General features: G+C 40.7%; 1 protein-coding gene and 1 pseudogene across 7 annotated transcripts in view; both read left to right on the top strand.

Annotated features, from left to right (window-relative positions):
• Hecw2 (HECT, C2 and WW domain containing E3 ubiquitin protein ligase 2) overlaps positions 1 to 14,807 on the top strand; it is a 382,291-nt gene that overhangs the window by 287,901 nt on the left and 79,583 nt on the right. For all 7 annotated transcript variants that reach the window (XM_031367485.1, XM_031367488.1, XM_031367483.1 and 4 more), the window contains 3 exons: positions 7,779 to 7,913; positions 11,253 to 11,355; positions 13,757 to 13,853. In XM_031367485.1, coding sequence (XP_031223345.1) covers positions 7,779 to 7,913; positions 11,253 to 11,355; positions 13,757 to 13,853 — 335 coding nt within the window. The remainder of the gene's footprint in view (positions 1 to 7,778; positions 7,914 to 11,252; positions 11,356 to 13,756; positions 13,854 to 14,807) is intronic.
• On the top strand, positions 11,989 to 12,122 carry LOC116089685 (annotated as a pseudogene).

Genomic DNA, 14,807 nt, shown 5'->3' with positions numbered 1-14,807 from the left:
TTTTTTTTTTTTTTGTGAGGCAAAACCGGCTAGTAGAGCCAAGCAAATGAGTCAGTTATGTCGAGTCATTGGGCGCCATATGTAAGATGCCGTCCCGCAGCTCCTACTTGCGTGGGGTTCCACGAACCGAGGATTTGGAAACCTGCAATGGGTGGTAAAGAAAAGAGACAGACGCCAGGAGAATGGTTCTCATCAAGGCACAACTTTACTTAGTGAACACGGAATATATATACTTAGATAAACACAGGCATGCATTTTACATTCAGGTGAGAACAGACATTCGGCAAGATCAAAGCTAAAACTCTAACACAAAGGATTCCAAGACGAGATAGAGAGATCAAAGGTTCACGGCTTCCTAGGGACCTGGTATCTGGTCCTTGAGTCATTTACATAGGCTCCAAACCCCCAGCGAGCTAAGTCTCTGGTTTCGGTTTTGAGTTCTTCCAAGAACACAGCAGGGCCACCACACCCCTACACTGGGGCATCGAGCTTTACAGGACCAAGGGTCTCTCCTCCCATTGATGACTGACAAGGCCATCCTCTGCTACATATGCAGCTGGAGCCATGAGTCCCACCATGTGTACTCTCAAGAACTGACAAATGGGACCTCTTAAAATTGCAAAGCTTCTGTAAGGCAAAGGACACTGTCAATAAGACAAAAAGGCAACCAACAGATTGGGGAAAGATCTTTACCAATCCTACATCTGATACAGGGCTAATATCTAATACATAAAAAGAACTCAAGAAGTTAGACTCCAGAGAACCAAACAACCCTATTAAAAAATGGGGTACAGAGCTAAACAAAGAATTCTCAACTGAGGAATACCAAATGACTAAGAAGCACCTAAAGAAATGTTCAACATCCTTAGTCACCAAGGAAATGCAAATTAAAACAACCCTGAGATTCTGCCTCAGAATCTCAGGCAGAATAGCTAATATCAACAACTCAGGTGACAGCAGATGCTGGCGAGGATGTGGAGAAAGAGGAACACTCTTCCATTGCTGGTGGGATTGCAAGCTGGTACAACAACTCTGGAAATCAGTTTGGTGGTTCCTCAGAAAATTGGACATAGTACATCTGAGGACCCAGCAATACAACTCTCTGCTTTTCTAAGGCCAAAAGCCACTGGCTTTTGGTAATTAACTTCTACTGTTAGCAGTAGAGGACTAAGGGGGGAGGAGCTTGGGCTGAAGAGATGGCTCAGCAGTTAAGAGCACTGACTGCTCTTCCAGAGGTCCTGAGTTCAATTCCCAGCAACCACAAGGTGCTCACAGCCATCCATAATCATATCTGATGCCCTCTTCTGGTGTGTCTAAAGACAGCTACAATGTAATCATATAAATACAATGAACATTATTTTTTAAAGGCTAAATTGCTAGGGCTCTTTTCTCTCTGGCTCAAGGGCTACTCTTCAGCCAGGTGAGTGGCTTGAGTTGTTTTAGATGGGGCTAAGCCCCAAATGCCACACTTTATTTCTTCTCTCTGACAAATTATACTTTCTTAGACAAAAGTTCTTTATAAAATTATCTCCTACATAAAATGTTACACAAAAGAGGAGTTACAGAAGGATGTTGATAGTAAGTTCAAAGAAGTGTTTCATTCTATAAGTTCGTTATAAGTTCAAAGCAACAGTTTCATATGGCCTTGCTTTATCATAGTGCACACCTGTGGCTTCATCCTCGGACCTGACCTAGAATGAATGTTTTTCTTTGAACACAATTTGTTCTTGTGCTATTAGCCTAGTTCAATTAGCCAATGAAACATGAAGGTTTATGGAGATCTGCTTGTAGCTTTATTCTATAGAGGGCTGAGATTATTTTTATCAATTTAAGAGTTCTATAAAATCATTATCAGAAATTGTGAAGTCATCAATTCATCTATACAGCATTAATATATGAGAGTACATACATCTTCATGTTGATCTGCAGGAAATTTGCCCAGTAGGCTGGGCTGATGCCCAGGAATCATTAGGCTATGTAATAGTGACAGAAAAAGTCCTATCAGCAGCAAGAAGCAACCCTGGGATGAAGTCTCTAAGGACCCTGCATCTCAGAGCTCACCCATCACAGGCCATGAAAAACAGTGGGCCATCTCCAGAAAACTTGCTTGCATGCCTTAGCCTTTCCGAGATGGCTTCTGACAACTAGGAAACCTCAAAGTGATATGTCATAAACTTTGTGTTTTTTAAATAAAAACATAAAGCAATAATAATAGTTTTTGCTAAAACTCTTTCCCGTAGTTTATTGTTTTCCCCTCCAGAAATTATATGCTGTATTATGTCCCTGCTGATCTGAAAACCATTTCTATGGCCAAACTTTGTCACTCTGTGACTTTGAGTGACTCTGGGAGTTTTAGTATGAGAATGATAAAAACACCCAACTGTGATGACCACCAATATGGCAGTTGTATTTGGAGGAAAAGTCTGAGAACAAAATAAATATTTGTCTGGTGGAAGTTACTGAGGGCTGGAGATTCTTGTTTGACCAGAGGCAACCAAACTATCGAGTTGTATCAACCATTCCAGGGTTGACCTTGGTTTCTATCCTACATCAAACCTGTGGTCATTATTTACTGGGTCAGGTTCTATTCAGCTCAGTGATTTAACAACAACTTAATATGTAGAACTCTCACTTGGATTCAAATAAAACAGAGCAAAACAAAACAATCCTTTCAGAGTATAAGCTCTACTTTGCAAAATATATGGTGATTGTTTTGTTTTATTTTTCTTTATTTACTTGGCCAAACTTGTTGCTTTTGTGGTATATCTCTTTAGTTGTTTTTCTACAAATAACTTTGTGTGACTCAAGCTATGCAGAAGGAGATGGAATAAAGCTCTGAATGTATAGATAATTCACTGTTTTTTAACAACCCCTTGCCTAATTTTTCAGTGGTAAAAGATATCAAGTCAAAAAAACCCACAGGGAGATAAATATGATCAAAATATATTAAATACAGTTGTAAAAAGGTCACAATGACACTCATCATTTTGTATAATTAATATAAGTTAATAGATTTCTGTTATTTAGAAGGCCACAGGCTAACAGATATAGAATGCAAATGGTGCATAAGACTGTCTTTCTAGGGCTGTGAGTCATTTTGAGTGAGGGGACTGAGCAGACTTGGATGTTGTGGATATTGCTGAGTAAAATCTAAGTTCTTAGAATCTGAAGGAATTGTCCAAGGAAGGAGATAAGCCTCCCCTTTCCTCTTTTTAAGTTATCCTCTTGATGTGCATTAGAATTTTAAAAATATATTATTTTCAGATTCTATAGCAACGCCTCTCTTTTCCATAGGAAAATGTGTTGATTTGGATAATTCCATTTTTAGTCTTCGGCAGTGATGCGCTAGTAAATGAGAGAAAAGCAAACAGTAGGAGCTAGGGCTGTCTGTGGACCCAAGGGTGGGGCTGGGAAGAAGGCTCTGTGTTTTGTTATCTTTATATGGTTCTTCTTTCATATGTTTTCCCTGGCTTGGCAAATATTAACTGGAAATAATTTCAAGCTTCTTTAGCTTAGATTTGTTGAGCCTGAGGTTAGTATTTCTTCATAAATACTGATGGCTTTTTCTTTGCTTAAAATAACAGAACTTTCGTTTTGTTTTGTTTTTTAAAGAAAAAGAGAATTGTGTAAAGAGAGAACTATATTTTGTTTGGCCTCTCTAAAATGCCACTTGGCTGCAGCCACCCCATATTTCTTGACTCTGACTGTGCCCTGAAGCTGTGAAAGGGGAAATGTTTTTAAATGAGATTTGAGTTTGTGTATTTGCATTTCTTGTAGTTTTTCTGTTGTTACTCTTAGTTGGCCCAGCACTGTGAAGCTTGAGTGGATTCCTTAATGAAACTTAGCATTAGGGAATGATATTGTTTAAAATGTGCTCTGTGAGCAGCTGATTTGAAAAGGACTTACTTCTTCAGTTGGTTGCTTTTTAAGTGAAGTTTCAGACAGTTACATGTTAGATACTCAGAGGTAATTGCAGCCTATTCAAAAGTTGTGAGATGAAAGTGACCCATTTTTTTTAAAAAGGGACCAGGTCAACTTCATTGCTCATCTGAACTAGTTAGCATTCCCTGTGGAAAGTGATCTAATTGATGTGTGTCACCGATGGAGCTAGCCAGCCTACAAGTTTCATGGTGAATTTTCATGCTTCATCTGTATTTGCTGACTCATGGTGGTGCTGGAAATGAAACCCAGGCCCATCTCATTTTAAAGACAACTTACTTTTTTTTTTTTTAACAACTTGACAGTGACCTCAGTCACCCCTTTTACAACCTTTTTACAAATAAGCTAAAAAAGCAAAATACTAAGGAAACCCATCCAAGTTCACACAGAGGACCCTGAGCAGAACCAAAACACACGCAGCGGTATTGCTCCTGGGGGCTGTTGCCTGTCACTGCCCTAGATCTGCGCCACTGATAGTGATTTTCAAGAGCTTTCCTCTCAAGTACTAGAGACTGGGAAGACACGTGTAAACAACATACACATTCCATCTGACTCTGAGACAGAATCCCAGGGGATGTACACACACAGCACCTCTTTCCTGCCCATGGCCATGCCTCCACCATGTTAGGTCGTGTGGATTGTGCTGCTGGACCAGCAGTGTTTTCAGCTTGCAGCAGTAGAGAGGCCATGTGTTGTGAGTGGCTGTGATTCTTAGCCCAGTTCAGGGCATACTTCAGTGCTTTCCCAAAACGAAATTGGAATGAGGTATGAAAGATGCCAGAGGGAAGTAGCATAGAAGAGTTATGAAAAGGAGCTAGTTCTCATGGGGTTATGGAATCAGGGGAGAGGTAGATTCAGGTCCCAGCTTTGTAAGTTCCCAACTGTAACCCTGAAACCTACAACTGTGGCACAACTGTGTGAACAGTGACCAATAATCAGATGTCATGATTTATCAAATAAGGGAAACCCTTTGTGGAGATGGTGACTCCAGCTTGGAGTTTAGAGAGGCCTGCTTGCTCTACAGCGGAGCTTTCAGCATGACCAGCTGGGATTGGCGTGTCTGTACTGCGATAGGAAAACCTATACAGAGTTTATTTGGGAGGGTGTATTTGTCTACACAAGAAAGTTCAAAGGTGAGTGAGCTGAGTTTATTAGGAGGTTCCTAGGGTTGCAAGAGCCCCCTGGTTCTTTCTATCTCCTTCTTATCCTTTTCCGATGTCCTAGTGTGTTGGCCGTTACAGTCTTACTTTAGAGAAGAGGGGAGAGGGTGAGCAGGAGGATTCGCCTGTGTCCCTGGAAAGAAGGCTTCTGACAAGTGGTATATTCCACTCGGATACAAGGAGACTGGGATAATTGCTTTTACCGATTCTCTAGGGGTCCTCGTGGCTTCTTTTTCCATCTCTGTGCATGGACCATAGCAAGAAACTTTGGAATGTTTAGAAAAAAGGCTTAAAATCGAAAACTATTATTCCTGACAATAACAGTAATGCTTATTTGAACTGCTATAGAAATTGTGTTTTAAAATGGTATATGACTTTCTCATTAGTTTGTATAGGTGTGACGTTATAATTTAATTGGAATGATGTCACAATATAGACATGATGTTATAATTTAATAGAGAAGAAAATGGAGCCCTAAAATATTAGAGGCAGTTTTCACAAAAGTACATTAGCAATGAATAGCCAGGAGTCCTTCTCTGGGTCCCAAGCATTCAAACCAGATTAGATTATATTAAATGCACATTTATTGGGGAAGCCGCTCTCAGGCAAAGTTCACTGGCCTCAAAGACCCAGGCCAGGGAAGTCACCATGGGGGTTGGGGGGAAGAAGGGTGAGTGTACAGAGAAAGAAGAGAAGGCAGAGGAGGAGGAGAAGAAGAGGAAGGAGGGAGGGAGAGAGAGAGAAAGAGAGAGATCGCACATGTAAAATGTCTGGAATATATAGGGAAGAGCCTCTGGGGGAGGGGCAGCCCAGCCCAGGACTGGAAAGTTCATGGTTGGGGCAGGGTATATCTGGTAGGGACTTAGGTCTGCTTTGGTATGTAAGGTAATGCACCTCTGTGCCTTGTCCCAGGGTCTGAAACAAACATACTTGATTCCTTTTGATCTGGGAGTTTATTTATATCTATATTTGAATCTCAACGTTTCCTCTCCTATTTATATTCTTCTCTTCTCTAGTTTTTCATAGCTTATGTTCCATATAACCCTTTCATTTCTTTCTAATTTATCCACACCTTTAACTGTTTTTGTGTTATTCATAGGCTTTAACTTTTGGCTTGTTGGGTGTGAGCTGTCACCTTGTACTCCTGTCGGGAATCTGTTTGAAGCCCTTAGTTAGTGCTTGGGTGCCTCTCTTCTCTCCCAGGTCAGCCCTAAAAGCTATTGAGGAGGATAGGGTGAGTAAGAAATGGTGCCTTCCCTCAAGACATTTACATAATTCTTTAGAGAATGGGTTTTAAACAAGCCTGTTAACATCAAATTAGGTTCTGATACTATATGCAAATCAGCACTGACCTACATGCAGACACCCATTTGTGCTTGTAATTACAAGTGCATCATGGTGCCTCTAATCGCCACCCATCTCTTGAGAGCATTCCTAAGGTACTACATAATTAGGCAGTACTATTTTAGCACTTTTTAAAATTTTCCCTTAAGTAATGGCATTATAATAATATTAGATATAATAATATTAGATACTATATATATTATATATCTCCCTATATTATTATGTTTGTTAATAAAATCTTCTTGATGTTAATTTATACAAAAAAAAGAGACTTGATGATAATATCTGGTTTTTAAAGGCAGGAGTTAAACATGCTTACTTGTAAAAATGATTGCTACTTCATGACATTTTGAATAAGGTCAGGAATAATGAACAGGTATATAAGACACCTAAATAAAGTGAAAGCTGGCATGAAATTTGAGGACCTACTCAGGCTTTGCTCTTAGAAATCCCACAGTTTGAGAAGGGACTGGAAATATTCTTGCTCTGTGATTTTTTCTGCTTTGTTTTGTTTTGTGATTTTGATTTTTTTTTTTTTTTTTGGAACCCTGAAAACTAGCTAATGTTTTGGGATGACTTAGAGACAATGGGTAGCCAATAGAAACTTTGTTTCAGAGTAATGATGTCGTCAAACTGCTGAGATGAAACAGTCTTATAAAAGGCTTAAGGAATAAAAATATTTAAAGACACAAACAATTAAGAAGCTACTGTACTTAATAAAATGAGCAGTGCTCAGGGGACACTGGGAAAATGGAAGGTTCTAGAGGCTGAGTGCATTAGAGAAGGAGGAAGTGTGATGGTGACGTCTCAGATGATTAGAAATGTATAATAACCAGGTAGGGAGGAACCCAGCTTCAGCGGTTGAAGGAGTCCAAATGCCCCCTTTGCTCATTGTTATGACTGTTGTTTTGTTTTGAAACAATACCTCCCTCCATATCGCAGGGTAGCCTCTACTTAGGATGTTTTCGCTCCCACAGTCAGAGTGCTGGATTGCAGGCATGCGCCACCACACCCAGGTCCAAGCGTCCACCCTGTGGCACCCTTAGAGCACATCTTGATGACTATCTTTTAGAGCATTTTCTAAAACCACCTATAATGTTCCTTCCTGCTCCCCTAATCCAGATCCATGCTAAGTGTGCCTTTCTCTATTTGACCTTCTCTTGAGGGATATAAAAAAAAAAAAAAAATGATTCCAAGGATTGGAAACTAAGAGAAAACCAAACCAAGATTATTACTCAGAAGTGGGTAATTTCCCGACTGTGCGGTATTCTTGGTTGGCAGTGATGTGTGTAGTGTTTGTTGACTTCTCTGCTAATGCAGTGGATTGTATCCTAGGCATTTTTTGTCGACCACAACTCCAGGACCACCACATTCATTGATCCTCGGCTCCCGCTTCAGAGCAGTAGGCCTACAAGTGCGTTGGTTCATCGACAGCACCTGACGAGGCAGCGCAGCCACAGCGCGGGTGAGGTGAGTCCTGGCCCTTTAGGGACTAACCAACTGATTGATAGTAGACAGGATATGGTGCTTTGTGAAATTGGGTTGCCTTTTTGTTGTTTGCTTATTTTGGGCTTTTTTGGGGGGGGAGGATTAATTTAATAGTTGAGGGTATATGATAAAAGGTTGAAGGATAAAGTCTCATATTTAATTTAGAGAGAATTGGTAATAGGCGAAATGCTCGCAGAAGATAACAATCCCTTTAGATACCCAAGGATAGTCTCATAAGAAAAAAAATGAATGAGTTTTTAGTGGGCTAAAGCTTTATCAACTACAGAGAATAATTTCTTAAATGAGGTTTTCTGAATGCTGTTTAAGATTCACCCGAGGGTGAATCTGTAGAGATCCTGCTGGGCTTGTCTAAAGTTTGAATGTATTTGGCAGAACTGATGTGTGTAGGTGTTGATTGCCTAGAGAAGATGGGCTAAGTATGGCACCCCACTAGAGGCTACTTTGACAGTTTGCAGTGGCTCATGGTAACCACACGAGGGCTCCCCAATACCCTAGCCCCAAACACACAAAAAATCTCTTATTGTTTCCCTTTTCTTTGAACAACTTAAATACATAAAAGGACTGTTTGTGGTTGAATTTTCATCTCCTTAATATAAGTTTATGCCTCGTGCGCATACTGTGGCTTCTAAAAATTCCTTTAGACAAATGGAATTAAGATTCTTTTCCTGCCTGCCATTTCCAAATGCATATCATGTTTCCAATATCATATTGTCGGTTGAATATTCTGAAGGCTTTCTTATAAGAAAAAATATGAATGCAATAAATAACTGGATTCAAGTCATCAAAATTCCACTCATGGAATTTCCCCCTCATGTTCATTCTACTTTAACATATCATGTGTTCACTGTTTATAGAAGAATATACATGAGAAGCTCATATAAAAATGATATATAAGTCTAATGCAGGGTGAGGTATGCATGAAAATATTTATGTTTTATGAGTCGCCAATAAATCTTTATCTTGCTGTCCTGTAAACCATTACTGGTGAACTGGAGGACACTGATACCATTCATCTTACCAAATGCAACTGAACTCTCGCCCTTGGACCTTGTGTGGCTTTATCACATGGACAGTGCACCTTAACTGTTTACTTTATGGTGACGTCACAAGCTGAAGGCGGGGCTCTTCTGTTCAGTCAGGACAGTGTTTCTGGGAAAACATACACAAAACTAATAGCTAGACTTACACTTTTAGAACTTCTGGCTCAGAACTTCGAATTACTTTCATGGTCTAGGGGTACCCACTCATGGAAGAGGGCCTCCCAAGAGTAAATTAGCAACTTAATGAAAATCTCTCTTCTATTGATGGGAGCCGAACAGTGAAACAGATTAACGCAGCATGCAGCCACAGTATTGTCCAGCCTTCCTCAGAGAATCCCCTTTAGGGCACAGCACTTGAGAGTGCAGTGGGCACAGCTGGAAGCATTATCTATATTTCTGGGAGGAATTGACCACACTGTCTCTCGTGGTCTGGTTTTAAGAAGTGAGGTCTTCGAGAAGACCTGTGGTTGTTCTAGGAAATGTCGACACACAGGAAATCATATAGACTGGTGGATTGAGATGTTAAAGTCCCCTGCCTGGAAGTGTCTAAAGAATGACTGGGTCTCCCCAGATTGGCTGGCTGTATTCCTCATTAGAAACAGGCTACAAAGACTTCTGGCTATGTAATGATCTGTTACCATCCTGGCTTTGTGCAGCAATGTCTACAGTTGGTAGATAAGCTGGTATCTCTGCTGTCATGTGCTTGGGGGTCTAACAAACACAAATAATTGACACTTATTTCCCATGTTCTTAACAGGGAGAGCCAATTTAAAACTATATTTTAAATGAATTAAAAATAAAAGTAAAAATCCTTGATAAACTTTGATAGGGCCAGTGAGGATGCTGGGGCAGAGGAGGGCTGCTTAAAAGTCTGGCTACACATGTTGACAAACAGATTTTGATCCCTGGAACCCAGAAAAAAATAGGAGAGAACTCACTCCACAGATTTGCCCTCTGACCCACACACGCATGCCATGGCACCTACAATAATAATAAATGGCGTTTTTTTTTTTTTTAAAGAAAACCTTTTTTTAGTGGATGAGACAGATAGCTGTATTTTTATAACTCTTTTAGATAGTAATACAGACTTTCTTTTTTATTGTTTCCATCTATACTAGGGCGTAGGAAACAAATAATAAACCTGTTACTAATAACAACTGGTTTTTGAAATAGACACCAAGCACCATGGGAAGTCAGAGGACAGAACTATACTTAACGTTCAGCTTGAAGGAAAGGGAAGGTTTCATAGAGGAGGGGGCTGCTTGAACTCTCCTTTCAATGAGTACATTCCAGAAGAATAAGCAAACTGGGGAGGACCAAAAGGCCGTTTCTATTGTGAAGAGCTTTAGAAAGCGCCTCAAAAAAGGCAATGTTTGTTACATTTTTAATTTGTTAATATATTGCTAACGCAATATGATATGGCTATGAAGATTTCAGCAGGAGGAAAGAGAAGCTCCATTTGAGAAGTACAATTTATAAATCCAGTATTACCTCCTGCCCTCTTACTTCTCATGGCTATGATAGTTGTCTTAAAGGACTTCTTAAACACGAGAGAAAATGCTAGAACAGACGCTAAAGCAATGTTAGAGTTTCCTGGAAGAACACGAGTGAGCAGTTACCTATTTGTTGGGGTTTCTAAATCTAATAATAGGTACAATAAATAATTCAGGCTAGGGTGACTTTTTTAGATCTTACACACCTGCTACTGTTAGCTGTCTGGTGTGGGAGGCTTAAACCAGAAAGAGCTGTTGCACCAGGTCTTCTAATGGGCATGGAAAATTGCTTCAGAGGAAATAATGTGCACAGCCCCACAAGAAGATTACTGCAGCTCCGCTCCTCTGCTGAGGCAGGGAATTCCCTCATCTGCCCGGGCACAGCCCTGATCCACATTGTATCACCCAGCTCTTCCCGTTGATTGTATTGTGGCAGGCTGGGTTTCTGTCCGTGCAGAAGTCATTCCTGATGAACCAGTCTTCTGTTGTGCTTCCGTGGCCTTGGGGATTACAAGCAGACTGAACCACTGAGCCGCCCAGACTCACTCACCCAGCTTCTGTCAAGGACAGGGCTGTGTCAACATCCCCCACCAGCACCAAGCCTCAGGAAGAGACCTCTCGAGGACCTGGTGTCAGCCCCACAGCTAGCACATTTTCTGATCCGTGGGTCATTTTCCGTGATAAGTGGTTTTTAACAACTCGGTTGGAGGGGCCAACGCCAAGTCTCTAGCTTGTGGTGCAGACATAACTGTTGCTTGCCTTCCCAGGTAGGAGAGGACTCTCGGCACGCAGGACCACCAGTTCTTCCCAGGCCATCCAGTACATTCAATACGGTCAGTAGGCCACAGTACCAGGACATGGTTCCAGTGGGTAGGTAGCTCTTTCTACAAATCTTTATCTGTGTTATCATGTAGAATACATACTATGCTAATCTCTGCCTGCGGCCTGCCTTCTACTTTTTACCTTGTATCATTAAACTACCGTATTATCTTTAAGAAACATACAGCTAGAGTTGCAGAGAGCTTCTGCCTTTATAAAATCTTGTAGTCCTACTTGGCGAGTATTGGATCGTTAAAGGAAGAAAAAAAAAGATCTAATGAGATAATATGCAATCTTTGTAAATTAAGCATTTAAACAAGCATGTAGTTAGAATACATTGCACCCTAAGATAGAATTTAAGTCATATGTGAAGCCATGGTAGCCTCATACACTAATCAAGCAAGGCACATCCTTACAGACTTTTATAACAAATAGAAGGCAACAGCAACCTCCAGAGCAGTGAGCTGAAATAAAAGGTCGTGAGCTTACAGGTCTGAAGACCATTCTGCACTGTTACTGAAGTGATGAAGTGAAAGTGTATTCGTGGTCTCAAAACCTGGAGCCCCTACGGCGGACAGAATGGACACACTACTGAGACAGACAGACTCACGTCCCCATCGGAAATCGGAAATCAGAGCAGCTTTCTCTTGGTTTTTGCTTTAAAATGCTCATTCAAAAACAAAGATGCTTACCCGGTAGGGGAGATACCAGGCTCAGGAGGACGGTCTTCTCTGGGCAAGGCACCCCATTGTACTGCGGAAGAGCACTCCCTGTGCTTTCACCAAATGTGGGAAACCTAACCACACAGTTTTTGGTGCGGGATGGGGGTGGGGGGAGTAGGTGGGGGTAGGGTGGGGTAGGAGAGTGCATTTGCGGTCTACCCTAGAAACAAACAACAAAAACCCCTTGTAATAAAGTCTACTGTAATGTCTATGACCTAAATAAGTTTCACGGCCATCAGATAAGAAATCTAGGGTTAGGCTGGGCAGTGGTGGCGCATGCCTTTAATCCTAGCACTTGGGAGGCAGAGTCAGGTGGATTTCTGAGTTCGAGGCCAGCCTGGTCTACAGAGTGAGTTCCAGGATAGCCAGGGCTACACAGAGAAACCCTGTCTCAAAGGAAAAAAAAAATAAGAAGTACCTCTTCTATGATCTTGGATGCAATATGAAAATAATTCCATTACAAAAATATCTTCAGATCACTGATCAGTAAATGTTCATTTAGGGATCCTTGGAGTTGACATTGGAATTCTATTTTAGCAGATAGCATTTAAAAACTTTTAAAATATATGTGTATGGACAGCATGAAGTTTTGAATTACTGGGCTCTCTGCTGTTTGTAAATTCAGACACTCTAACCTTGGTTCTCAGAATTAAATTTATTACCTATTTCTGATTATTAGTATTATAACTAAGCAAAATAATCTTACAGATCCAGATTAATTTCCTGACAGAGAGGTAATAATGGTACCCCTAATAAATATCAATGAACCATTTTGACATTTCTATAGCCAGGGTAAGTAGACTGTAGATTGTTTAAAAATATATGTTTTGCCTATTGTTGATTTCTGTTGCAATTGTTCATACAGTGGATTTGCAATGGAGCTGTTTGCATGGGGTATTTATTTCTACATAGAGTGATAGAATGGTTTATCATTAGCACAATGGCTGTCACTGTTACTAGTGACTATTGTTTGGGAATTCTCTGGTTCTATCTCTTTACCTTTCCAGAAGATGGTTTGCCATTTCTTATGGTTGTCATTTCTATGTAGTTCTTTGCTGTTGGAATTTTGTTGCTGGTGTAGGTTTGGTTTGGTTTGCTTTTGTTTTTGTTTTTGTTTTTGTTTTTGTTTTTTTGTTTTTTTTTTGGTTTTTCAAGACAGGGTTTCTCTGTGTAGCCCTGGCTGTCCTGGAACTCACTCTGTAGACCAGGCTGGCCTCGAACTCAGAAATCTGCCTGCCTCTGCCTCCCAAGTGCTGGGATTAAAGGCATGCACTACCACTGCCCGGCTTGATTTGGTTTTTGAAACAGTCTTAACAGTATAGCCCAGAGTATAGCCCAGGTTGGCCTCAAACTCTTGCTTCAGTCTCGCGCGTGCTGGGATTATAGACTTGTACCATGTACCTGGCTTTGAGATTGATTTTGGTAAATTTAAAATTGTTAATTTTGTTGGTATACTAATCTTGTCATTTGAAAATAAATATGGTTCATCAGAGGAGTTGATAGGAATAACATGTGACATGGATCTAGTGTATCCCTGATAATAACATAACAGTGTAGACGAAATGGAACACAGGCAGCTGTGGGCACAGTTGCAGAGCAGCTCCAACTGAAGACTTGAGAGAAGAGAGTATTCGCCAAAAACATACCTTTTAAAGTCTGAATTTAAATCATCATAGAAGTAGCAGTAGATTAAAAAAAAAAATACCGTTTCTTTTTACTGTGTTTTTCAGCCTACAATGACAAAATTGTTGCGTTTTTGCGTCAACCCAACATCCTTGAAATTCTGCAAGAGCGTCAACCTGATCTTGCCAGAAACCACTCACTCAGGTAAACAGGATCGGGGTTGCTCCAAGAGGCGCTAGCACCAACTATTAAGCTTCAGTGGCACCAGCAGTCATCCTGGGACTTGTTCTTACCTCCTGACATTGTTCACAAAGGTCGTGTATGAATGTGTTCTGCCATCAACATCAGGTCATTTAGCCCCAGTTTTCTCTACCAAGCACAAGAGTGCAGTAAGGTTGGCTAGAGAACCTATAATTCCCCTCAGGATTCTTGGAATCAAATGTGCACAGCCAAGAATACATCACAGCTTGCAAACAATGACACTGACATTTTACATGTAGCTTGAATCAATGTGTGTAATCTTTTATTGACTTGAGATTTATAAGGTCCTAGACTTGGCATTCTATTTTTTTCCTTAATGAAAACACAGTAGAACCCAAGCTGAGAATCCCCATTTCCCCTGCGTGAGTCCTCCCTTCAGTATGCCCTGCTTCCAGTTTCCCTGTGCATTCCTAAATATGTGCCCCTCTTCTGTCAATGCTGTTGTTTTCTCAGTTTGTCAAGAAGAATCTTCATTTTAAACATCTTTTCTTAAACCTTTCAACCTCACAGTGGCTCTTAGTTTTGTGAGATAGGCCAGTGTTTCCAGTCTCAATGTGTTCTGCACCACAGGTGGTAGAAAAGGGGAAATCTTATATAATGTGGTACTCACTTGATTTATACATTACTGTAATCATGAGCTTTTTCATCTGTGCCCCAGTTCCCAAAATAATGACTCTAATACTTAATTATATATGTATAAATGCCTAGGCCATATGCATGGGCTTGTTCCTTGACTAACTCGTAACTTAATTAGCCCATTTATTCTTTTCTATGAGTACCACATGGCTGGCTAGCTCTTCTCAGTTTCATACTTGTCTCCAGAGTTCAAGGCAAATCTCTTCCTGCACCAGACTCTTATCTCAGAGTCTCTCTCTCTCCCCCTCCCCCTCCCCCTCC

This window comes from Mastomys coucha, unplaced genomic scaffold (genome assembly GCF_008632895.1).
Source record: "Mastomys coucha isolate ucsf_1 unplaced genomic scaffold, UCSF_Mcou_1 pScaffold14, whole genome shotgun sequence".
In the NCBI taxonomy this organism is placed as follows: domain Eukaryota; kingdom Metazoa; phylum Chordata; class Mammalia; order Rodentia; family Muridae; genus Mastomys; species Mastomys coucha.
The sequence above is the reverse complement of the archived record's forward strand: the minus strand, read 5'-3'. Positions and strand labels throughout refer to the sequence as shown.